Source organism: Fonsecaea monophora (assembly GCF_001642475.1).
Source record: "Fonsecaea monophora strain CBS 269.37 chromosome Unknown Scaff16, whole genome shotgun sequence".
Lineage (NCBI taxonomy): Eukaryota > Fungi > Ascomycota > Eurotiomycetes > Chaetothyriales > Herpotrichiellaceae > Fonsecaea > Fonsecaea monophora.
The window spans coordinates 64,749-90,297 of NW_019173947.1; the positions used below are offsets into that span (position 1 = coordinate 64,749).

The following is a 25,549-nucleotide window of genomic DNA, read 5'->3' on the forward strand; positions in this document are numbered from 1 at the left end:
CACCTTATACAGGGGGGGTGCATGTACGGGCTGACACCCCCCCCCCCCTGTCTCTGCTTACTGTACGACAAATTCCTACCACTCTACGCCTGCGCCTACCTACTGTTCTACTCCTGTACCTACTCCTACCGCCTGCCTACCGCCTGTACCTACTGCCTGCCGCCTGTACCTACTGCCTACCGCCTGCGCCTACCGCCTACGCCTACCGCCTACCGCCTACGATGCCTGGGAAGCACAAAAATCGCAAGTCGTACGCAGACCCAGAGAGAACTCGAGGTCAACGCCTAACGGAGCGTGAACGTACGCAGATCCTGACGTTATCTACTATAGCCAGGTGGAATATATCTCGAATCGCTCGAGAGCTTCGAATCGCTCGAACAACTGTCTAACAATGCATCCGATCAGGTCTTTACACTCCAAAACGGCCAATTGGTCGTACACCTATACTAACAACAGGAAAGCGACGACGACTCGTTTAACGCGCAACTCTTGATGCCTATCATCGTCGCCTAACGTACGAGGAGATCGCTATAATCGAAGATATTCAAGTCTGTCGTCGCTCGTTAATTACTGCATTCGAAAAGGAGCAATACCATCGTCGACCTGCGCAGGAGAAGCCTCTCCTTACTCCTACCCATATGGAGGCTCGACTCGCCTGGGCTAGAGCTCACTAAAGCTAGAATAACGATATGTGGAAGCGCGTTAGTTGGACGGACGTAGCGTCGTTTACAACTGGAGCGTTTGGTAAGATATACGTTACTCGAACTGTAGAAGAGAAATTTCATCATTCCTATCTCGTACCAAAGTTCGCTGGCTTCTCAGCTGTAATGGCGTACGGAGCGATTTCAGGAGTAGAAAAGGGTCCTCTTATCCTTATGGATAAGGCCTGGGGTAAGGTAAATGCAGAGATATATACACAGCGCGTCCTTCCACGTTTTTATCAACATCTTCGCTCGATCGAGCGAGAAGTCGACTTTATGCGAAGTATTTTAATGAAAGATAATGCATCGATTCATACGGCAAGACTTACGAGAGGTTATCACGCCTACCACGGAGTAATTCGAATGGTTTGGCCTACCCATTCGCCTGACCTTAATCCGATCGAGAATATCTGGCGTCTATTGAAATATCGAATAGGTAAACGATTCCCAAAGACAGACGTACAAGTTCAACAATATCTACTCGAGGAATGGGATAAACTACAGCCTGAGGATTTCATGAAGTATATAGAGAGTATGCCAGAGCGATGCCAGGCAGTTATCGACGCTCGCGGTGGTCATACAAAGTGGTAGAACAACAGTAGTTTACCTACCAACGAGCGATTCGCTTAAACAGACTAGGGGGGGGGGTGGTCAGCCCGTACATGCACCCCCCCTGTACATAGGGGAAGTGTGGCTTTAGGGAAGGTCGCGCGTCCCAATGAGCTAGCCGTTATCAGAACAAACCCCTAAATGGAATGGTCCCTAAGATGAAGGCTGGCCCCGCGATCCTTCTACGGCTTTGCCTCTTTCAGAATAGCCTAGTGCCGCCCTATACGACTATGAAGTCAACGTCACTTTAAAAGAGCATCACGTGGATGTCACTCGTGCTTTACTAAAGGTCACCATTATGCTCCTACATAAGTCTTCTACAAAACTAGCGGTATCATTATATCCAATTTTTGAGGCCATGTATCGACCATACGTGTGACCGCTGCCTACATCTCTCTTCTACGGGATAGATCCGAGAAGTTCGGGACACATCAGAGATGACCACAAACGTTGCCGCCACTCTGGACTCGACTGAGAGGTTCATGTCCCCGTCCCAATAGCGGAGGCCCAGGAGCCCAATCTCATCTGGAATGGAGGCGGCCGCTTCCACTCCCGCTTCGAGCTCGAGCTCGTCCCGGCGCAAAGCATCGACAGCTTGTCTGAGCTGCAAGATCCGAAAATCAAAGGTGGTATCTCCCCTCCCAACACGCCCTATCAAAGGTATTCTGATTGTTTGCTCGCGCATCAGTGCTCTGGGGGAAATCCCTGTACTGCTTGCAGTCGATCAGGACTCAAATGCATATACGACGCCTCCCTCGACAGAAGACGGAAAATCCATTGGGAACGGGCCGAGACCGAGTCTACCCTTCAAAAGCAGCTGCTGCAGCGCCTCCTCCGACTGATCCACTCCGGAGATGACGATATTCGAAAGAGACTGAAAGATGACATTCCGACTCGGATGCTCGTGCAAAGGCTCGGCATGGACATACCCGAACACGCTACCACATCGTCGAGCGCTGATACACCAGGGTCCTGGGCTTCAGCTCACGCCGAGAAGACGAGCCGCCATGAGTTCGCAGAGGATGTGAGTCAAAGGGAAGAGTTGATTCGGCGGCAAGGGATTTTCCCCGAAGGAGTCCACGACTCTGCGACAAGAGCAGGCCCCTCTACCGCATGGGCCGATCCGGTAGGTTCGCGCGACGACCAATGGTATCTGCCAATCTTGGCTGGTGTGCATGTGCAGAGATCGGGGGAAAGCGATCCCAGAGACAAATTTCGCATCTTTTGTTCAACGACCCACGATACTCCCAGCGTCGAGTTCGTCAGCATATTCGGCGACTCCTCATTCTTGTCCCCCGAGATCAGGGCAAGTCAAGTTTTGATCTCGCAGCAACAGCAGACAATCAATCTTGACATTCCAGAATACCTCATCCAACCGATGCTTTTCGAGGGAGAGCGATGTCCGATAGCTGCTGTATATACTGATTTCCGCGACTATGGACGTAGACAACTGGCGTCGGGATTTCCCGTCGAATTTGTTCTGGGGCCTCCACGGGTGGACCTCACTCTCTATTTTCGCAATCGCAGGGTCGAAGACCCCCATACACCGGCGACCTGGGCCTGTGAGTACATGCGCCTCCTGAAGAACTTCGACACGTATGTAGCTCTGGCATGGATTTTCACCTATGCACATTTCATGCGCGTCAGTTTCACGGCATACACCTCTGGGGGGAACACTCGGTTGACTGGGAACTAGTGGACGATCGCACCTTCGGCAGCGACATACGCACTGCTTCCAGAGGCAATGAGACCGACACCTCTCCAGAGACTAGTCCGTCATCACCCCGGAGTGGATCTGCCTATATTGTAAGCCCACCATCTTGCATCAATCATACATGTGGACGCTAAGCCCCTCGGTGTGGTGTGCTAGCCCTGAAATGCGTGACGGTCTGGTCCAGGATATGCGCGACTACATCGTCGCCATCCAGACCCTTGGATGTAGCGTCAATTGGGAACATGGATTGGCTGGAGCGATCGATACGGACCCCGAGACGGGTAACATGACCTTGTCAGACCGCTTCGCGACTCACATATGTGACTTGTCGCACTGGTCCATCAGCCAGAGATTTGCCGACGTCTTTCCGGAGATGCGAGGCTATTACCAGGTCACCGAGCAGGACACGATCCCCGCGTCAAAGGTCGACGTCGAAGGGTTTCTTGAACAGAGAGCTCAAAGACGCCCTGGATCCGACCAAAGGAACGCCGATGGCTAAGAGGTCTTGTGTTAAGGAGGAAGGAGAGAAGAAGAACAAGAAAACTGTCCGAAACCCCAAGATCGACAGCATGTAGGCAGGGACCTCGTAGGGGTTACCGAGTAATTAGGAATCTTTTCTTTTTCCGGCATGCAAGCCTCCAGGTTTTGACTGGGCCCGAACAACCTGGGAAACTTGCTCATCCGGATATTACACCCAGAATGACACAACATACACGTTGGGGGCCGGATTGAGGCTGGATGGACAGTATTTCTTGTTTCGCACAATCAATCAACGAATCAATTATGCAATCCATAGCTATTCATCCATGGATCGGACCTATGTATGTAGGTAGGCAGTATCAGAGGGACTGGCTAGTGCTCGTAATGAAAATGCTTCTCCATCTAAAAGCGGATCCTGTATTCTCTCTCTCTCTCTCTCTCCCTCTCTCTCTCTATATGTGTGTGTGTATGTATCTATCCACCCTTGCCGCCCCTACTACCACTACGGTACTACCCTGATCGACCCCTCTCCCGTACCACCGCCGCGCTCTGTATACCGAGAACCTCGTACAGAGTCCTCCTCTATACACAGCCTTTGCTGGGTCATGCACGGTTAAAGCAACTTACCTCTTCGACAGTTATATTTTATATTCCGTTTTTTTTGGTTTTGGACCCCTTTTGTTTTTTCCCCCTGTTTTTTCTTTCTTACTCTTCCCAAAGTGGTTGCAAACTTACGCATTTGAGGCTAAAGAGCCGCGCCACAAGTTTATCGGGGAAGGAAGGATAGTGGGAGATATCTGGTTACTTAGGTAGGTAGTGAGTAATAATATATGAGTGGCGCCGCTTTAGTACGTAGTAGAGAAACTCCCCATAGGGCGGGGACTGAAGGTGGCTGGCAGCGAGGCTGAAACGACTGTACAAGAAAAAAGGGGGGGGGGGGGGAGCCTCAAACCATACTATCCTAAAATTAATCCTCTTTCTCTCTCTCTCTCTCTCTCACACATACCTTTTCTCTTGATGGTTTGGTTTGGGATTAATGACTCTCCTGTACGAAAATCCCTTTGTTTCCAAGATGTATGTCTGTCAAAATCAAAAGATAGTCCCCACTATCGCTATGGTGCTCCGTCTGGCTGGACTCTCCCTGCAGACGACAATGTTGCTCTAGCGCTACGCACGCGTTCGTGCCTCAAGAGCCTTTTCTGCTTCAGAGTTCACGTCATAAGCAAACAACCACTCTCTGATGTTGTTCCTGTCGTTGACCCGGGGCAAGTCTTGCGGTTTCGCCACCTTGATCAGTTCGTCCCACATGATTCCCACGGCGTCCTCGAAGTACGGACAGTGACTGATCAACTGCACCGCCGAAGCTCGTGGGTGTCGCAAGTTGAAGAACAGTTCCAGCCTCTTGGTGATGCTTCCGAGACTGTTTTCGCGCATCTTGGTGAACAGGGTGCCCAAGGCGCCCGCGTCCTCGATACACATGCCGGCACCCTGTCCCTGGTTCGGGAGCATCGGATGAGCCGCGTCGCCCACCACGACCAACCTCCCTTTGAACCACGTCGGAAGGGGCGGTCTCTCGGCCAGCTTCCACACCGGCAGAATCTCACTCGTTTTATCCGCGAGTTTTCCAATGTCGGGATGGAACCCTTCGAGTTCACGACGCAGACTGTCGCGGTTGCATTTGAACCGGGACACCTGCTCGATCACCTGTTCGTTGGCCGTCACGCGGGAATACATACCGTAGTTAATCTCACTGTTGTCCCGAATGGGATATTGCAAGAGCCAGCGATTGCGGTCTGGGTGGACGAACCAGGTGAATTGTCCAGAGGAGGAAATGAGGTGTGCGGTCTGCGGGTCGGAAAGTATGGCAGAAGAGGGAAGCATGAAACGAATGATTGTAGTCCCTGTGTGAGAGATGTCGTAAGACGGGGCGCCCGAGCCGAGCAGATAGTGCGGCGCAAGCGAGTGCACGCCGTCAGCTGCAACGACCAGATCTGCCTTGTGTGTGGTACCGTCCCTGAGTGTAATGCTCCCTTCCTCAGGATCGTAGGCTACCACATCAGCAGAGTATGTGATGGTCACGGGCTTTCCGAGCGCATCTTGCTGAGTTGCGAGGCCGAGTAGGGCCTGTTGGAGGTCGATGCGATGGGCATAGTATTGTCGGCTCCCACCCGCGAGTTTCTCGTATAGACCTGGAGGGAAACTCATTATCTCCTCGAACGTGTCGCCCTTGACCATTTTGAACGTCTCGGCAACGTTTATGTGGTACTTCTCGTAGTCCAAGCCCCACGACGTAAGTACCTTGGAGGCATTGTAGCCGATCACTACTCCGGCACCAAAGGCTGTGGCGGTGGGCGCTCGTTCGAAGAGGTGGACATGGTGGCCAGCACGACGCAGCCCAATGGCTGCACACAGCCCTGCGATACCACCCCCAACTACAATAATCTGGAGAGAGGCGGCCGAAGACATGAAGGCCGTGGAGAGGTGGGAGGAGAAGATGCTCGTAGCTGGTTAGGAGCAGTCGGTGCTGAGTTCAGAGACAAGTCGTTGCGCAATGGGTGGTGTTTTATGTTGCGGAGATGGCAACAAGGCGAGAAGGGTCGCCTAAAGGCGGAGGCAGACACCAGCACCACCTTCTCCTCCTCACCTCCCTCCTCTTCCAGAGCCATCATGTTTACAAAACACAAAATACACCCGTATGCTACACGCAGAGCTCACGACCTTCCCCAGATTTGTGGCTTGTGCCTCGGCTGGAGAATCTGGGGCTTGGCGCAGGCGAATGACATGAGCATGACTGTTGATTGCCTCGTTGTTTCTTCTGCTCTTTTGCTCTTTTAGGATTGTCCTCTTCATGTCAGAAAGCTCCTCGACATGTTGCCATTCTGAAGATGTGAGTATTGTTTGTGATCTGGTCGTCCAACTGAGATCTGCTCAAAAGGATCTCCCGTTCCCGGCGACATCACAGCTTGTTCGGCCCACAAATCGGAGCAAAAAATTGGTCCCCAAGTACCTACCGGCGGGAGATCTGCTGTACTCATCAAAACATCGAGACGAACAGAAGAGAACATTCGGCGCAAAATGAGTGGCGCAGGCACAAAGATTTCGGACGAGATCTCGGGGCGCAGCCTCGCGCAGCTAGTCACAGGTTGCGGGGAGCATCAGGTCGAAGACTGAGCAGACTAGAATTGACATGTAAGGATGCTCAGTCTCTTAACGGCCTGCAGAATTGGCTCAAATCAACATCCTTATGCGCCAGAAGATCCTTGATCGCAAGCACGAACACTCTCGCCTAGGCCGCGCGCCGACTTTTGGTACTGCGGTAATCCCTTCGTGCAGAGATAAAATGCACATCTCCGGACAAGGGGGTTCAGTCTGAATCCAAGGGCCATGCACAAGTTACAACCTGATCACGGACCCGGCTACACGGGTCGCCCGCTCCCCTTGGCATTCCATCAAGTCAGACCTTCTGGCTCAGACAAATCTGACTCGTGTTCTATCAGGAAATGGCGTTAACTATGGGTGTGTCAAGGGTATATTCCGCCGGTAACATGGGACCGTACTTCATGAAGTACGGTTGAGATCAGATTACAGTCTCTCGAAGGCCCTGCTCATGACGACACGCTATCCTGTGCCGTGTAAGATCCCACTCCTGAGCATACTGCCGGCTCGTTATCCAGGCAATCTTTCTGGGAGATTGCCATTTCCGCCAATTGACCGGCGTGGGAGGCCCATTTGCGAGATCTTGCGGTGGAATATCACGTCTCGAGAATATCGAGCGAGATGGAGGCGCGGCCTGAGGCAATGGCGCTGGCGTGGATTTCCTAGCCTTGACACTGAACCACGGCACTTGGCTGTGAATGCCTTAGTGGTACACCACCCTTCGAAACGAGGATGTGCCATGCAACTAGTTGACAGAATACGGGGTGCCGACTGTTTTCATACCACGTGGAGGCCCAAGTCTCCATTGTGCCGGACAGCGATCATGTCCGCCTGCTGCTTCGATGAAGTTGGCGGTCAAAGTGAGAGACAAGTCAAACACTATCGAATTCACACCGCAACCAAACTCACTCACGTCCTACTGGCAATGGCAGTGGAGAATTCCGTTGGTAGCCTCCACTCGAAGGGGTTAAGATTCCCGGGCACGAGTAAGCTTCCTAGGACACTGTAAGTTTATTTTGGCCTTGCTTGATGCTATCTGCGCGCTTTTTCGTGAAACTGGCATGGTTTGTCGCATCCAACTTGGACGTTTATCTCAAGCCTAGCTAGCGAGGCTCAAGATCAATTGGTCCACAATCGCCCCTGCGGACATGTCCCGAATCCTTATCTTTCAAGGCTTACCACTATGAGCAGCCGTGAAAGCTTATGTTCTGGTATTGTTGAAGCATGCATATTACTCCGCGAATGCATGGGTGCTCCAGGCCTAGACTGTGTTGACCATCATTGCCCTTTGTCCACGATATTGGCCCAAGTCTTGACTCGTCCCAGCCCTCGTTGTTCTGATGTCCCTTCCTTTGCTTGTACTTCTGAATCTGCGCCTCGACAATGGCGACTTTGGAGGAGAGCCTACCTAAGAAAGAAGGCCTCTACTCGGCCGAGGTAGTTGGCAGTGACAACAGCAGCGATGCCATCGACCAAGATGAAAGGGATATGGCGAGAATGGGCAAGAAGCAGGAGTTTAAGCGGAATTTCAACTGGATCAGCAGCGTTGGTTTCACGTCTTGCACAATGGGCACTTGATATGTCTCCCCAGTATCCCTATTCCGTGTGCTCTGACACTAACAAGTGCTGCACGGAGTTTGTCGCGTTGAACAATTTCCAGATGCTCGTCGACGGAGGGACTGCTGCCATGTTCTGGAGCTATACATGGGTCATCACGGGTCAATTCTTCATTGTCCTGAGCCTCGCCGAGATGGCATCAATGGCACCTACAGCAGGTGGACAATATCACTGGGTCAGCGAATTTGCCTCGAGACGCTACCAAAAGGTTCTCAGCTACACCTCCGGCTGGCTCAGCTCTCTCTGCTGGCAATCCTTTGTCGCCTCCGACTCGATGTTTGGTGCCCAGCTTGTCATGGCCCTGGTTCAACTGAAAAATCCAGACTTTGACATTAAGAACTGGTATACTGCTCTGCTGAGTATTCTGATTGGCACTCTGGTCACCGCAATCAACGTCTGGGGTGCAAAGAAGCTGGCACTGTTGGAGAATGTGTTCGTGGGTCTCCATGTCGCAGGGTTCTTTATTGTTCTCATCACGGTCGCCGTCGCCTCCCCCAAGAACGATGCAAAGGAAGTCTTTCTCACGTTTACGGATAATGGCGGCAACTATCCTCTCAGTAGGTCTCGACCTCGCACGGACCAGTTCATGGCCATTGTGTACCTTGCACTGGGACTTTGTATGAGTCGTTATTTCGGACATGGCTGACAGAAGTCTCAGTGGGCCTAGCAGTCATGGTTGGTCAAGTACCTGCCATGTGGAACGTCCTAGCCTCTGATGCTGTTGCTCATCTGTGTACGTGCACTCCCCTCATCCAAGCCCTGATCACAGCATTCACTGATGGGCAATGCAGCGGAAGAAGTCAAGAATGCCAGCGTAGTGACGCCAAAGACAATGTTCTGGGCGTACATGTTCAACATTCCTCTCGCTTTCGCCATGCTGATTGTGTTCCTGTTTGGCATGACCGACGTCGCCACCGCTACCACCGAAGCATTTCCGTTTGTATGGATACTGCAAAACTCTCTGAGCACGGCGGGTGCTCAGGCCATAACCTCCATCATGTTTGTAAGTTTTCTACAATTTGCCCAGGTGTCCGCTCTGTGTAGGTCTCGAGATTTGGCCCACCGTTTGCTAAGCTCTTGTCCTCCTAAAGATCTTGGTCTTCATGATAGCGACCAGCTGCTTTGCCTCGACATCTCGACAACTTTTCGCCTTTGCTCGAGATGACGGCATGCCGTTCCCGACCTGGATGAAGAAAGTCAACCCCAGCCTCAACGTCGCGGCCAACGCATGCTTCGTGACCTGGGGCTACACGGTGGTGATGAGTCTGATCTACTTGGGCAGCCCCGTCGCGTTCAATGCCATAATCAGTTTGGCAATTGTGGCCCTAATGGCGACGTACGCTATCAGCATCGCATGCGTCCTCTGGCGCCGCATCTCGCTCCCCGAGACTCTGCCACCCGTGTTTTGGAGTCTGGGCAAGTGGGGGATCCTGGTCAACGGGATCGGCCTCACTTACGCCATCTACGCTTTCTTCTGGGCGTTCTGGCCCATCTACTGGGAACCCAATGCGCAAGATGTAAGCAAGGACAAATCAGTCCCCCCCTTTTTGTCTACTTCTATTCACGGCCATACGAGAGCGAGCGCTAACATGTCCTCACTTTTTGCTGCTACAGATGAACTGGGCCGTCGTCCTATTTGTGGGCGTCATGTTTATCTCGGCCGTCAACTGGATCCTGAGTGCCCGTCGCATGTACACCGGTCCCGTGGCGACATGTGAGGGTCGCCAGGAGGGTTGAAAGGAGACAAACTCACCAAGACTCTCACGCTCTATCCGTGTGGATCCTTTTTCCATGGGCCGAGCTCCGACTGTTGCAACAATCGACTAGAAACAGGAGGAACCTCTTGTCCTCCTAGTGTCTCTCCCAAAATGGCTCTGAACAAAACAGTCGATCTCTGTGAAGGGTTTGAGGCAGTAGAGCGGATAATGCATGATAGATAGGCTAGACTCTAGACGTTTGTTCACTCAAAGGGGAAGAACCCTTTTATTTGTATCAGATATTAGTTGTCTCGACGATGAATTATGCTGACTTTTCACTACGTCGAATAGTCAGGAAATAATACCTGTACACAATACCATACCTAGATCAGGTCGTAAGGTTATTATTAGCGCTCAGCACCGACACACAGAAAGATCAACAACGGCGGAGCATATGTTTCCGTCAGTATTCTTCGCTAGCGACTCAAATGCTCCGCACTAGTGCACCTCGCTATACTTGTCGAATGCAGAACACTCGCGGCCTTCGGAATTTCCAGATTTGGAAAGCCAGCCGGCTCTGTAGAAAGCGAATCTTTTTCGTTCTAGAGCAGACTTGTCGACGTCGCAGATCTCTCTTCTTTAGCTGTAGGCGAAGACGCTCAGTTCTGTTTCTCACCACGACACAACCCCCTCCCTTCAACTCACATCGCTCTCTCCGACTTGAATCCTCCATATTCTTTAGAGCTCCATCCAATTGTCTCCAGAAGAGAAAAGTCCTCAACTATCGAGCCTACCTTCCTGATCGCAGCGAGAAAATGGCCTCGACACTCGCCATCGGCGTGGGCGTTGCCGCTGCCGCCTTTTTTGTACGTCCCACTCCTCGCCCTTTGACTTGCCTCCCCCATTCCTAGGCCGTCGACATGCTAACGATTTATCACAGGGCCGCGCCGGCCTCGTCGCCTTCCGCCGCTGGCGCAATCCCAACGGGCTGAACGCGCTCGGCCGACCGTTCTACAAGGGCGGGTTCGAACCCAAGATGACGAAGCGGGAGGCGTCGCTCATCCTCGACCTCAGCGAGCGGACCCTCACCAAGGACAAGATCCGGAAGAACCACCGCGCGCTGATGCTGTCGAATCACCCGGACAGGGGGGGCAGTCCGTACCTGGCCAGCAAGGTCAATGAGGCCAAGGAGTTTCTGGAGCGGAATGGGTGATGATGATAATAATAGACGATGGTAATTTGTCACTATCATATCACTTGAGCAAAAAGCCAGATCAAGCCAGAAAATGTTTCAAGCCAGAAGATGGTGACGGTGGCGGGAAAGTTAATATGTCCTTGCGGTTGGACGTCCCTCGACAATCCCTTGGTAGAAAGAGGTCGGGTCGTGTGTGGCTATTTATTGCCGGAGCATAGCGCGGGCGTTTTGGTGGTCGGTTCATCTGGGGATTCTTCCCCGACGCGGCTGGATACGAAGAAAAGAGCACGGCGTTAGTTTACGGGCGATATTGCAACACGACGAGGATCTCACATCTGCATCTGCAGTGACGAAATCTGTTTTTGCCCCGTCTTTGTCGCCCATCACTTTACATGTCCAGGAAGCGGGAAGACTTTGTACAACAGAGAGTGTATATGGATGTGTGGATGTTGTGTACGTATATATATCTCCGCTCGAGACAGGACAAGACGGGACGGGACAGGATAGAATATGGCGAGGGGTCCTGGCGAGAAGAAGAGAAGAGGATCTGTATATTGACCGGAGAAGGAAGCGAGGCGGGTTGAAGAAGAGAGAGAGAAAATCGTAAAGGTCTACTCGGTACATTGTACCTGATCCCTTCCTTTAGTTTATCCTTACTGTCTTGTTCTTGTGTCTCCCAAGAGTCTTGCTGTGAAATCACGAACCATCTAGGCACTCTACAGTACCTCGTACATTGTGTAAGTTAGTCTCTTCCCCCTCTACCGAGCCAGCACCTAATGTTTATGCTAGGTATATTATAGCATCACTATCCTACCGCATTAAAAATTCGGTCCTTCGCTACTGTACCTTTCCATTTATGTATCTTATCTCCTCATCCCCCATATCTGCATATCCACACGTCAATTTGAAAATCTAACCCAACGAAAAAAAGCTTGTGAAAGACTCAGGCTGTACAAGTAACTCCTGTTCTCTCTCTCTCTCTCTCTCTCCCTCTCTCTCTAGCTCATGCTTCGTTGTATTCTATTCTGGCTTGGCTGGGATGGTGCGCTCTGGCGTGCTCTCTCGATTCCACTGTTTCCCATCTGACTGCTTGCGCGGCGGTATTTATTTATCCATGGTGGACTTGAATCTCGAACGTTGGTTCTGCGTCGGGTTGGGTTCGGTGGATTTGGGTAGTCGATCAACGACATCTGGCTACATCTGTGCACTTCCTCCTGTGCGGGAATGCCGGTCATGTTGGTGATGCGATACCTCCGCCCATTCACACATTGACCGAGTAGTATCAAAGCAAAAAAGGCTGGAATGGACAATATCGAGAGGCAGGCAGTGCGGTAGTTTGTCTTGCTGCTCGTAGAAGCGACTCTGGTTGGTTATTCAACCCTATCCCTCGATATTGGCGCACGTGTCGAAGTGGTCCTGCAGAAAGCGATTGAACTCGTCTTCGACCTCCCAGACTAGGACGTGGCCCTTGCCTTCCCAGACCTTGAATGTACAGGAGGATCCAGGTCCCGAAGAAGGCTCCGAGCTGTCAGTGTCGCCGCCGCCCGAAGTTTTCCCTTTTTCTTCTTCGAGGGACAACTCAGCGCGCAACAACTCAAAGTGATGGAAATCGATCATGCGGTCGCTAGTGCCGTGGACGACAGCGATCCTACTTCGACCAACCGCGTCGCCCAGAGCTCGGATCTGCTGGGCTGACTTGTGATGCCACCCGGCCGCGATGGCCTGGAGCATGAAGCCCTTCTTGGTGAAGCCGTGGCGGTCCATGCGCTTCTGCAGCTCGCCGGCGGCAAAGCGGTCGCGGTTCGTCGGGAAATTGCGCGCCGGGTCGTCTGGGTACTCCGTGTCTGGCAGGGCCAGGAACTCGTCCGAGAAGAGGCGGTGCGCGATCTCGTCCAGCTGCACGTCAATGTCGCGCGGGATGAACATGTTGATCCGCTGCCGCAGGTTCTGGATAAAGGGCACGGTGCGCACGAGGCGCGGCGCCGTCGATATCAGCGAGAGCGAAGCCACGTGGTGGGGGATCAGCAGCGACAGTTCTTGCGAAATCATCCCGCCCATACTGACGCCGATGAAGTGTAGGTCTCGTCTGGGAGGCGGGACGGTCTCGGTCGTTTTCGCTGGTTCGTGTGCGTGTGCATGTGCCGGTGCGGCGTGATGGGGAGATGTAGTCGAGGAGGGTGGTAACCAGCCCACGTGTTCGAGCATGTCAATCACATCGCGGGCCATCTCGGACGTGGAATAGCGACACGAAGGCTTGTCGCTGAGACCCATTCCGCGGTTATCAAACACCAAACACGAGTACTTGTCCGACCGCTCATGTCCAAAGTACTTGGTCTGTCGCTTCCAGGCTGTGCGGTAGGCGGCGAGGCCCATGATCCACTGTGAACAAAGATGGTCAGAAGGGCTTGGAGTGAGATAGGAACTGTATAGGTTGAGCGTTGAGAAGCAGGGATACGCGATGTCACGCGGCTCTTTCTTATTTGAGATATTCCACTCCCCTCCATCTGATAATAGAACCTCACATTCTCTTTCTCTCTCCCCAAGAGGAGTCCAAGTTGACGTTGACCAGACTCCCCACCACAAATCTCACGCCTCCCGCAAAGTCTCTTAACCACCTCTCGCTAGCATACCAGGAATCCTACACGAACCCCCAAACTCTCACTCATCCTCGTCCCCGTCCTTCCCGCCACCCAAAGCAACGCCATCAACCAGGAAGCACAAAAAAGTCCAATAGAACAATTAAGAGACGGGAGTCATACGTACCACCAGCTTAACGTCCCCCTTGCCATGAATCTCCCAGTACAGCCTAAACGGGCCACCGTGCCTGGCCCTGGCCACCTCGCAGTACCCAGACCTCGAGGGTTCGAGGTGCCATTCGACGGTATCAAAGGCCGGGTGGGCGATGATTTCGGCCGCCGTCAGCGGCATTTCGAGTGCAAGCGATACGATCGACTAACGGGAAGTCTTGGAAGAAAAAAAGGGGGGCCTCGGCACAATTGGGAGTGGTGGAATACACTGTGCTCCAGATCAAAGAGATGCAGCCGGACGGTGGATGGTGGATGGTGGATGGATCGTGAATATATTGCGTTTATCTATCTATCGCGCGGTGGTGACGGCAGGCATTCAATGGTGAGAGGCAAAAGCGGGCAAAGGTTCCGAGGCGATAGGCGACGAGGCTGTGGGGGTAAAAGTACGCCCGTCGAATACCTGAGTCAATGGTAGAGGCGACCGACTCGTGTCGAGAGATGCGGCGTGTGGAGAACGAGAGAGATGGGAATGATGTAAAGATGTTGATACTCCCAAGACGACCAAGCAGGAATTAATGCGTGTGTATAATAATACTAGCTAGCTACTTTTCCAGCATTGGTATCGGGCTCTATCTGGGTATCTACCTAGTGTCTAGGTATCTATCTAACCCATTCAGGACCACCAGTATTTGTTGTATTATAGCACAACACATATTTACGTCTCAAATACAATTACTCTCCAGCTCTCCAGCTTCCCAGCGTCCCAGCTCATCCTTATCATGCCATTGCATTGCATTGCAACGAAAATGACCTCGGTCCAATTCCGTTCGCCTGTACTTGTTAGTTCAGATGTAGATCTTCCGATTACCGACCGAGAATTCCATCATCCACTCGAGGGACACCTGAGCTTGACTACCTCAGTAAGAAATCCTTGTCCTTCACCATCTCCTTAGTTAGCTGGTTCCTAACACATTGAGGCTACATTGGCTGATATCAACAAGTATTCGCCTTCAAAAGGGCCAGGTCCCACCGCCTAGTCCATGTAAATATAAGCTTGATCTGTAGCGTCCAGCGCAGCGATCGATCAACTTACTACTAGCCCTAAAGCATGACATGGTCACATCACTGGGCTCCCACCTCAAAGAATCAGGAAGCAAAGACCCCAAGATAGACCGACCTGAAGATCTTCATTGCCTCCCTGTCTCGATCCAGGGGTTCTCCATCCTTCGAAGCGCCAAAATTAGTTGCCCCTGATCAGCGTTTGCCCACCGTAACATCCATCTGTACCTCGAGTTCATCGTCAATCACGACACTATTCCATTAGTCAAAGGTCAATCCTGCCGATCGAAATCGCGGGGATATTTGCGACGCGCTTTCAAAAGAACACGCGATATCCCGTCAACACCAATAGATCCTGGAAAACAATGCAGCTCAAACGATAAAAAAGGCGTCCCACATCACAAGAGTTCCCTAGTTAAAGAGACATCTCCCTCTCCGAAAGTCCCTCTGCCAGACACAGGGCGGATAGAAATAGGCAAAGCATGTCCAGGTCGCGTGTTGCATACAATGAAATCCATTTCGTTATAGTAATATTGTATCCTGCTCAACGCATCGTGCAGGACAGTCCCACTCACTTTAACCTCGTCGACTTCGTAGCGTCTGCAAGAGTCGACTCATCGGTGTTTTCAGGATCTGTCCGCGGAGCACAGAAGTTATATAGTTTTCTTCTCCAACAATGGGAAAAAAGTATAATAGTTCCAGTAGCCTTGTGCCTCCAATGTTTTCGTCATGTTGAAACATGTCCTCCAATGGTGCAACCCAAGAACCGTCGTCTTCCTGTCGTTAACTGTCCTAGCAGCTGATTTGTCATGGTGGACTGGACGGGCAATCCCTCGACAAGTCCAGATGGAGAAGTTGTTGGTTGTATGTCGGAATCAAATACGTACAATTGAGTAAGCAAGTGCCCCAAGCATGTGGCCAAATAAAAAGTAGGAAAATACGGGTCATCAAAAGGAGCGGATGGATGTGATTAGCCCCGCGGCGTTGGCTTCGTTGCACCGCGTTATTGATCCATCCTGAACATCTCTTCATCGTCCATCTGGACATCCCTGTCATCACTCCCGTCCCGGTAATTGCGCTCGTCCGAAAGGTTTTGCGTCAACGCAGGCGGGTGCATCTGCAACAACGGATTATATATAGCTGTCAATGTACTGTCGGATGATTTGCTGTTGAAAGATTGGTATTGTTGTGGCAATGGTGGTACAGGGGGCACATCGGCGCCTAGATAAGTAGGCTTGGTACGAGGAGTTCCGCTGCTGAACGTGAGACCTGCCGTCGCAGCCGCCAGCGTGCCATCGTCAGTCCCAGACGTGCTGGGGCGGAAGTCTACCCCAGAGAGCCGATGAGGTGGCAGTCCCGGTGAATGAAAGCTCTCGGCGTACGAGCTCGATGGAATAGATCTGTACGACCGCGAGAAGCCAGTGCTGCCCGTGCTGAACCTTTTCGAGTCCGGCACGGGGTACGCCGCCTCACTCATGGGGGGAGGGGTGGTCTCGACCGAGCTGAGTTCGTCTTGCATTTCGGACGAGGAGAACCCGGGAGATCCAGATGAATCTTCGCTTGGATCGATTGCAGCGATTTCAATCTCCGATTGTCCAGCTGGCAAATTCTCCGCAGTCATGTTACACAACACCGAAGCAGCCTCAAGCAGCTGAACCTGCTGATGCTTGGAAATGAGCAACTTGGACGTGATTGCCCATGCGGGATCATGTTCCCAGCTAAGATCAACGGCGTCAGCCACACATAAGAGGAACCACAGGAGTTACGTACAGGTGCTTGGTGAGACAGCTGCTGTGTTTGTAGCCCTTGCCACAAGTATCACACCTCAATTCAATAGCCGACTTTTTGCCCTCGCCTTTGATGAGGTGTGATCCTTCGCTTGCTCGCCGGTTCCGATTCTTGAGGTTCTTAGATGAGGCTTGGGTATCCTCATCGTTGGAATTGTCCTCGACTGCATCGTTGTCACCGGCGGCAGCTGTGCCAGGGGGGCCGTTAAAGTACGAATGCATGTTGGGCCGAGCACTCATCGAGTGTGGTTCCGTCATCTTTCTCGAACTTGTGCTTCGGCGGTGGCTCAGGACCGGGACACCAGGGAGATCGCCCTGGTCCCTCAACGCCGCGGCAATCGCTGCCTGTGCAGTTGTCGAGGCACCTGCGTTCACACTCTTCCTCCTGTTTACTCGATGGGAAGGATTTGTAGCCGACAGTGAAATGGAATGAGAGTGTTGTCTGGCAGAGGCAGGAGGGTGGCGTGAGGAAAAGCTGCCAGAGGCAGGTCGAGAACTCGGTTGTTCCTTTGTTTTTGAAGTCAGGTCAGCACAAGCACGGCGTCGAGAATGGGCCGAGCCCTTTGCTCACCTTGGAGGAGGCCATGTTGAAATAATGTCAAGTTCTTGAAATCAGACGACTCTCGAGCTCAAAACTGGAGGCAGTCTTGAGACTTGAGAGTCGTCAAGAAAGAACAGCAGCCAAGTGAGGTGAGAGGGTGGTGTTGTGTGTGTGTGTGCGTCTTGTGGGGTTCGGAATGCCCGAGAAATCAGAGGATTGAGGAGCGCGAGGGGGTGGGCAACTGCAGCTGGAATCGAAATGTCCACTGAAAGTCGGCGGCGATGCAGTTGTCACGGTGGACTGTTCTATCGAGAAAAAAAAAAATCTATTGAAACAATCCGTAGATGGAACAAGGTGGTTGAGGTCTGGTACAGGAAGTCAAGTTGTGGGAAAATGTGTGGCCTGGACCCGTGAACTGTGGGAGCAGCGTGGACCGACGGGCGGAATAGTTCTGGTCAAGTTTGGGGGGAGACTTTTATTAGGAATTCAGGTTCAGGTTCGGGATTTGCTGGCGGGTGGATTCGTGGTTCGTCGATCGAGGATCGCAGCCTGTGGCGTGTGGGCGCGCAATTCAGGTTGGGAGACGGCCAAGCGGTGCTGGCACAACCAAAGCCCGGCCAGACTTGAACTTGGGAATCAAGAAATATCCAAAGACACAACAGGTCAGATTAGTTTGAGAGAGAGAAGAGGTAGGTACGTGTAAGAAAGAATGATGGTGAATAGGTCAGGCAGATGGCCGTCTCCCTTCTGTTCTTTTTTTTTTCTGTTCCTTCTCTGACGGACCTGCTGATCGTGCCGATTTGAGTATTATCCTCGTGCTGATACTATTCTTTGGGTTTCTCCTCTCCTGGCCTTGTGTTTGACTGGCTGACCGCGTCCCTTGCTTCTGCCACACCTGCTGCGGGGTCGCCCGTGCCTGGGCCTAAGCGTCTCAAGCTCGCAGCAGGAAATTAATCGCACCGAACTCTAGACCAGTTCACTGGTATCTGTTTCAGCAGCATGGGCGGTTGAAGAAATTGTTTCCTGCTCTGGCGCCCTCTCTACGGATCCACGTTACGCGTTACCGAGACAAAGAAAAACAAAGAAAAACAAAACAGATCAAAAGGCAAAGAGGAAGGGCGACAAAAGTAAGGGAAATGGGGAGGGGACAACACAGCCATGATTTTTGGGAATTGATCAGCTCTTTGCGATTGATGGCGACAGATCACACACTTGTGGGCATGGGGCATGGACATGGAGCCATGGGAAAAGATGGGGCAACAAGCTGAAAAGAGCATGGTCCTGATCAAGTCATGCACTACTCAAGGTCATGGGTCAGGCAAGCCAGGGCTGATGGCTAAAATGCGCCATCAGCTCCTCGCTCCGTACCTGACTAAAAACCGACTGGCTTCAACCCCCCCGTGCCGCCCCAAAGAGCTCGACAGCCGCAGCGCTCCTTGTCTTCCCCCCTTTGAACTCTCCAAAACTCTGGGCCGACCAGACACGGTACAAACGGTGACCCACCGCGACTACAAATCAAGAAGATCGGATGCCCTTCTTCTGAAGTCCCAGAGAAAGAGAGGGGTAAACCGGACCTCCCCTGGATCCGAGTCCGCAACGCATACCTGGGGGCCTCGCGCGGGCAAGGTTGTGTTCAAGGAGAGAGAAAAAAATTAAAACACTATGGATACTCTGGGCATTGATGGGCGCTTCTCATTATTCCTGCGCTCGAGGCACCGACCTGTAACTGCGACTCCGCGAATCACCATGCCCGCTTCGCGGTATGGAGGGAGTTATTGATTGGCATGGCCTGGACAAGGATAGGCATTGTGGTCAATGCCCCCAGGTTGGCGACAGACGTGTCATTGGGTATGATAACTAGTGCAACAGGGACGGCACTAGCAGGCAATAGGCAGTTCGCCGGCAAGGCACCATGGCTTCTTAGGGGAGCTTGTGGGGGACCAAATGACAAGGAAATGGTCGAACCAGCGATAAGATCAAAGTCCCAGCAGCCATGCCCAAACCGCCATGCGAACTGTGCACAACAAGCAGGTGCCAGGTACGGTTTGGGATTCTTACAGGCCAATCCTTGGGCCTTGGGGGCGACTTCCGAGCCGTCAGGCGAGGTCGCCTGATGCCAATGGTCCACGGCCACAAAACCACGCACCATCCGAATTCCAGATGCCGTCATCGGCTGCCAACTGGTGATTTACTTTTGTTACGAGTACATCGTACACTTAATGCATGGCTTGCGCAAGATGCGGCTTCAGCCCGTGGCCCCGTGGCCCATTTTTGTCAGGAAGCATAATATTTTTCCTGCTCGTCCAAGTCAGCGGCGGCACTGGTCAGGCCGGTTTCGTCATCATTCAGACGACCTGGAAACGGCACGGACGCGGGAAACATGGGGTGGCCAAACGGATTAGTCCTAGCATGGGCCTGGGGCCTTCTTAGCTGCCCACAAGTCCACGCAGACACGCAGACCCTTGTTTGAATAATGCTGGAACAGAGGACCGAGTATTCTGGTACAATATCTCTTGCGATGCCTGTCTCTCAGGAATGCTTGGGCTCCGGCAAATGAGAATGGATGCTACATAGCGGTCGATGACCATCCGCGTGGCACCGAAACCAGTCGATCAGTCACGGCGCTGATCCTTCAACGGACCCCAATCGGACAATTCAGCAGGCCACCGACTATGATACAGAATGTAAAAGATCACCCTGATTGACACGTTGGTACATAGGCGCTTGGATAAGCAGGCCATCATATCGAGTGCATTTTCCCGGAAGAAACACCCAGGAATTTGATTATCCAACCTTGTGCCTTTTACCCTTGACCACAGTAATGAGACAGCCCACGACTACTCGGTTACACGGGATAACGGGTACACGACACTACTCGTAGGTAGCGGGGTTCTACCTCTGTCTCTATCTACAAGTAAGGGCAAGCCTCGGCTGGGCCGGTTTACGAGGAGGAGCTTAGATTGCCCCAGCTTTTCGATCCAGCTGCCGTCGAAGGTCAACCGAGATCCGGGTTCGGGAGGGGAAGAGAAAGAGATGAGGGGGTATTTTTGTATACGACATACACTCCTTTCCCGGAAGATGCGAGGAGAAAGATGGGAGAGGAGCCCGGAATTCAGCAATCCAGGTCAATGATAATGAGGTACTCTGTACGCTCACTCTACCAAACATGTCATACCTGATATACCATTCATTGCCTTGTACCAGGGTCCGAAATCGGCGAACATCCAAGTATCTAGTGCAGGAGAACTGATAACGACCGGCAGCCGAGCATCATCTCGCCCCTTATCCCTATCTATTCATGAGCCAGTACGAGTCCTCAGTACGAGCGAACGAGGTAGTGATGCCCCTTATCGTACCACACACAAATCCACCCAAAAACATTTTTTTTCAGTCATTGTTTCTCTTATTTGGTACTGCAACGTGATAGGTTTTCGGTGATATTGGAGTTCGTTGTTGGTTTCCTCATCTGCCTAGCCTGCACGACTAAGTTCACCTTGCAGCGAGAGGGGAAGACTTACCAGGTAGGGGGTCTCCTTGTCTGCATACTCGTATGTACCTACAATGTGTAGCTTGTACTCGGTATGGATTATTTGCCGGCCGAGCCCCGCGTTACAAGGTGGAAGACCAAGAAAAGGGGTGGACTTCAAGTGGCTCTGGAAAAACATGGGTGCCTGGAAGGTGGTGGCCACGTGCAAGGTGCCTAGAGGGTGAGTCGAGTCTCTCGTTCTCACTTGTACTCGGTAGATACGAGCACAAGCATGAGGGAACCATAACTTCCCACGGTGACACACTGAGGCACTGAGGCACTGGTAGTTGGTGGTTGGTGGCTGGTGGCTGACTGCAAGTGATTGCTTCGTCCTCAACCAAGTACCGAGTCCAGTAGTAGTGAAATCTCCCCCCAAAACATCCCGGCCAATGTCCGCTTTTGTCCCCCTCCACCGTGAGGCGAACAAGGCTGAAGGGGCTTCTTATTTATTATTATTATCATTATCTTTCCTCTCTGCCTGCTATTGGAAGACAAGTCCGATACCTACGAGTAACCCCGGTCCCCCCTACATCCAACCCTAACCTCCCTAACCTCAATCTCGTCTCAGTAAACCACCCAGTGTGCCAGCGCTCACCAAGCCGTCGTTTCTGTCTAGTTTTATCTCTCACGCAGTCGCATTTTGTGGTCGGACTTTGACCTGAGGCTGTGAGAAGCGCAGCCGAGTTCAAGTCATTCTCCTCCCTCCGGCGTTTGTGGCTCCCCAATTTCATCTCGCCTTGAGCCGTATTCGGGTCTTCTAAAATCAAACCATCAGCTAATTAGTGTTTGCGGTTGCCTGTAACTCCCCCCTTTATCGTCGTTCCGGCGCCACGGACCTTTGAGCTTGTCATGAACTTCTAAGCAGTAGAAAATACGAAAGTCGACCGTTAGCCATAATTTATTGGTTTCGTCCTCCTGCTCCTCCTCCGTCGTCCACATTCTCTTTGTGGATGCCATTTGGCTTGCTCGGAAAGTCTGTGTATTTAGACAAGAAAATTGATTGACTTTGCAGACTGCAATGTTTATCGGAGCTTACGAGTACAAGTCTTCCCAGGTCTGAAGCCAAAGAAAGCAAATCCCCCACCTTTTTCCTTGTCAGGGATCCTGATCCTTCTCGGTTGCTATTGTGGTAGCCGTCAATGCGTCATTGCTGAAAATAACACAACACACAAAAGGCATTATCATTGACACCTTTCGGCAATAAACAACATGACCTCGACCACGCAGTCTTGGGCTGCTGCTACACAATCATGGGCGTCGTGGTTGCTCGACTCCTACGCTTCGTCGGTCTCGCCCATGGCCACTGACACTTCCTTTCGACACAATGAAGAGTCCCACTCTACCTCCGAGTACTCCTCCCACGACGACGGCCATTCGTCTGTGTCCTCTGTCTCCATGTCCTCCGCCTATGGTCCCTATGTTAAGACTGGCCGCGGTGGCGCTGGCAACTTCACCTGGGAGACGGACGTCCAACTCGCCCCTCGATCTACTTCGCCGATTGATCTCGAAGCGAATCGGCCACCACAACATGGATCCCTAGCAGAGCGCCGCAAAGCGGCAGCTAGGCTGGAAAGCATCAATACGCATGATACGAGGCCCTTGCGCCAGCACTCAGCTCAGTATCTGTCTGCTGGGCGTGGCGGAGCCGGGAATCATGTTGTTGCCGACGTGAAATTTCCTCAGCGAAGCCCGAGTTTACCAGCCAGTTTCACATCTCCCGCTCAAGCGAAACCTCCTAGTCCACAGAGCCAAAATCTATATCCCGCCGGAAACGCCGGAAGAGGAGGAGCTGGTAATTACGCAGCAGCAGCAGAGACCAAAGGCCGGGTTGAATCAGAAAAGGATCAGGAAGAGAGACGTGCCGCAGAGCAAAGAAGAGGCCAGATTGCTGAAAAGGTAGACGGCTTGCTACAACCTCCTCCAGGCGCCTGGCTCGGTCGGGGACGAGTGAAGAGTGAGTCGATGTATGAAGATGTTTGAGTTGCCTGCGAGATTCTTCTGCAGACGGAACTTTTGAAAGATCCACTGGCTGGTGGACCTTACCAACATGCTTCTTGGACGCCTGATCTCGCCTCTCACAGTTGATGAGACGGACAATCAGGGTCAGCAATGAGCCAATCCTCCGACACACTACCGGGCAGGCCAGGCACCCCCGCGAGGGCCAAAGAATGGATATGACTTCCCAAATCGAGACTCAAAACTGCCCTAGTGCAGCATCGGGATTTCAGTGACGGCAGTCGAATACGCAGCTCTCGAGTTGGACCCAGCAACGAGATTGACACACCATCAGCCTAATGCGTCTATGTCTGACGTTGTCTTCGATGGATAGTTGTCAGAGTGGTACATACGGCACCGTTTATGCGAGATCTGCATCGGTGACGTTATCGCAGGCTGGGAAACTTCAACTACTCCCAGCCCAGGACGTATGGCTCTATCTATAGACATGATTTGCGCAAATAGTTGGTTGTTACCCCCAAAATCTGACAAGAACAGGCTTTTTGAGGTGTGTCAATGGACCAGATTCGGCCAGGCAATGACGTGGGAGTGCTGCTCAGAAGGCATGCTGGGCAGAGACGCGAGCATCCCTCAAGAACGATGAATGATATTGTTCAGACTTGGCATTAGCCCAGTCAGCTTCCGATGACTCTGATGGAGACGACTTTCATCTAGTGCCTTTTGAGATGAACCAGGCAGAATATGTGAATATACCCTGCTCAGCCTATTCCATGTACGATACGAAGATGAGGTGAACCAAAGTCTACGTTTGAGGAACCGTTGGACGAGGGTAGCTTGGTACAAAGGACTACCAATATGAAAAGTCCCTAACCAGCGCGGGTATGTAAAGGAGGCTGTGCTGTACATATACTACCACAACCACGTTTTCTTCGAACCCTTCGAGTGGTTTGAATGGTCCATCACCTCCTGTACCTTTCGGCCGTCCAATAGCTCTTCGACACAGCCTGAAGGCTGTACTCGGTACCTTGGTGCGCACTGCTATTGGTCATCCGTGGCAGCATGCAAGTGGTTCGTTTCCAGAAGCCAGGCGAGACCTGCAGTGGCTACTACGGCCACAGCCGCACCCGCAGCACCATCATTATTTGTTCTGCGCCAATGCCCGACATCTAATGAGAACACAGTTCAGCCTCACCTTTGCGTCGGACTCGGACATTTATCTTCCAATATCTCTGCTCTATACTTGATATGCGTTCCGCCGGAGTTGATCCTTGTCAAGGTCTGTCACAGCTACAGTATCTGATGCATTGATCATAAGCTCGCGGACAACATCAGCAACGAGCTTTGCCCGAGTTGGTCGGCAGCCTGAACCACAGAGAAGTCTCACCAAATGCTTCCAGAAACTTATCTACATCGAATCTGTCAAAACGTTGCATCAAATCTGGTCACTCAGTGATCTCGGGCAACCCCAGCTGGAGACAGCATGCACCTGCTCAATCTACACAAAAGAAAACTAGAATATTTCTACCCTATTGTGCCATTCTTTCGCACACTTGGGGACAAGACGAAATATCTTTCCAGGATATCGGTAAACCAGGCGTGGAAAGAAGAGCAGGGTATGAAAAAGTGAGAAAGACCTGTGAGATCGCAGCCGACAATGGATTCGACTATGTCTGGATCGACACCTGCTGAATCTAGGAATGCCACCCCAAGTGACCGTGCCCTGCGAAAGCGACGGCAATCTGCCTCCTGAAATGATGGGCTAGTACATAGCTCACAGAACAAGATATACACTTGAAGAATCACATTTTCAACTCCTTGAGGCATTCCGGTCTGAATAGGTGCGGAGGGTGAGGTATACTCCTGGAGCTTGAGCGTGGATGATCGATTCTTCAGAAAGGAGTCGATCCATCACACTAATCTCGGACACACTCGTCGTACCCAGAGATCCGGCCACCTATTATCGAGACAGTAGCCTCACTTACAATCTCATCGGGAACCACACGAATGATGCAGGTCATGCTAATGGCAACACACAAACATCATCATACCGCCCTGTGGTTCTTGTCGGAGGACTTGCATTGCTCCGAAGGGACACGCTAAGAGACTTGGCGGTCTTGGCAAACCTCGATCGCTCTCGAAGCTGCGTCTTTACATCCCTACCGGCTCAAGTCACGTGAGAGTCATACCCTACATATTACGGAAATGAGCTTTGCCATTTCAGGCGATTAGGAAAAACCTCGCGAGCGATCCAGTTTCATGTTTGCGGAAGTGGAGCAACTGCTAGGGAGGGCACATCTTCATGCTTCATCAGCGACATGTCGGCTACGTGGAAGTTGCCCTTGCAGACTGCAAATCGCAAAATGTCCTTTCTTTCCTTCTTCGGTTTATTCACTCCCAGCCATCCTTGTGCTGACAGGACGAAATACTCTTGAGGGATAGGTTTGGATGCATACTTGTTGGCTGAATACAGGGTCCCGAAACGCTATACCATGGGCAGCACCAAACGTGGCGAACCCAAATCTTCCCATGATTCACACCCTACTCGGGTTCGTACAAATACGACAAGCACATCTAGACACAACGCCAAGACATCGTCGGGGTGCTGGACTTGTCGAATGCGCCATCTCAAATGTGATGAGAAGAAGCCATTTTGCCAGAGGTGCAGCAAGTCTGGACTGGCCTGTGGCAGATACGGTCTGAGATTGAAATGGGCAACGAATACTAGTACCAATACCAATGCAACAAGCTCCTCCTTCTCCTCCTC

The 25,549-nt window shown here is 52.0% G+C and overlaps 7 protein-coding genes across 7 annotated transcripts; 4 read left to right on the forward strand and 3 right to left on the reverse strand.

The window, feature by feature from the left end:
* Positions 1–827: 827 nt before the first annotated feature.
* AYO21_03272 (hypothetical protein) lies at positions 828–3,523 on the forward strand (the record flags this gene model as incomplete). Its single annotated transcript, XM_022653246.1, has 5 exons — positions 828–896; positions 1,789–1,970; positions 2,031–2,952; positions 3,007–3,116; positions 3,181–3,523. 5 exons carry the CDS (start codon positions 828–830, stop codon positions 3,521–3,523), a joined length of 1,626 nt encoding a protein of 541 aa, XP_022514348.1.
* Positions 3,524–4,671: 1,148 nt separating this feature from the next.
* On the reverse strand, positions 4,672–5,970 carry AYO21_03273 (hypothetical protein; the record flags this gene model as incomplete). The annotated part of the gene is made up of 1 exon (XM_022653247.1): positions 4,672–5,970. One exon carries the CDS (start codon positions 5,968–5,970, stop codon positions 4,672–4,674), a length of 1,299 nt encoding a protein of 432 aa, XP_022514349.1.
* A 2,073-nt stretch (positions 5,971–8,043) lies between these two features.
* Positions 8,044–10,014, forward strand: AYO21_03274 (hypothetical protein; the record flags this gene model as incomplete). Its single annotated transcript, XM_022653248.1, has 6 exons — positions 8,044–8,205; positions 8,285–8,834; positions 8,936–9,010; positions 9,069–9,280; positions 9,369–9,794; positions 9,892–10,014. 6 exons carry the CDS (start codon positions 8,044–8,046, stop codon positions 10,012–10,014), a joined length of 1,548 nt encoding a protein of 515 aa, XP_022514350.1.
* Positions 10,015–10,789: 775 nt separating this feature from the next.
* Positions 10,790–11,187, forward strand: AYO21_03275 (mitochondrial import inner membrane translocase subunit tim14; the record flags this gene model as incomplete). The annotated part of the gene is made up of 2 exons (XM_022653249.1): positions 10,790–10,840; positions 10,915–11,187. The coding sequence occupies 2 exons, from the start codon at positions 10,790–10,792 to the stop codon at positions 11,185–11,187; spliced, it is 324 nt and encodes a 107-aa protein (XP_022514351.1).
* Positions 11,188–12,549: 1,362 nt separating this feature from the next.
* AYO21_03276 (hypothetical protein) lies at positions 12,550–14,097 on the reverse strand (the record flags this gene model as incomplete). Its single annotated transcript, XM_022653250.1, has 2 exons — positions 12,550–13,548; positions 13,933–14,097. The coding sequence occupies 2 exons, from the start codon at positions 14,095–14,097 to the stop codon at positions 12,550–12,552; spliced, it is 1,164 nt and encodes a 387-aa protein (XP_022514352.1).
* Positions 14,098–15,978: 1,881 nt separating this feature from the next.
* AYO21_03277 (hypothetical protein) lies at positions 15,979–17,348 on the reverse strand (the record flags this gene model as incomplete). The annotated part of the gene is made up of 3 exons (XM_022653251.1): positions 15,979–16,693; positions 16,746–17,269; positions 17,334–17,348. 3 exons carry the CDS (start codon positions 17,346–17,348, stop codon positions 15,979–15,981), a joined length of 1,254 nt encoding a protein of 417 aa, XP_022514353.1.
* A 4,690-nt stretch (positions 17,349–22,038) lies between these two features.
* Positions 22,039–22,809, forward strand: AYO21_03278 (hypothetical protein; the record flags this gene model as incomplete). The annotated part of the gene is made up of 1 exon (XM_022653252.1): positions 22,039–22,809. One exon carries the CDS (start codon positions 22,039–22,041, stop codon positions 22,807–22,809), a length of 771 nt encoding a protein of 256 aa, XP_022514354.1.
* Positions 22,810–25,549: the final 2,740 nt, after the last annotated feature.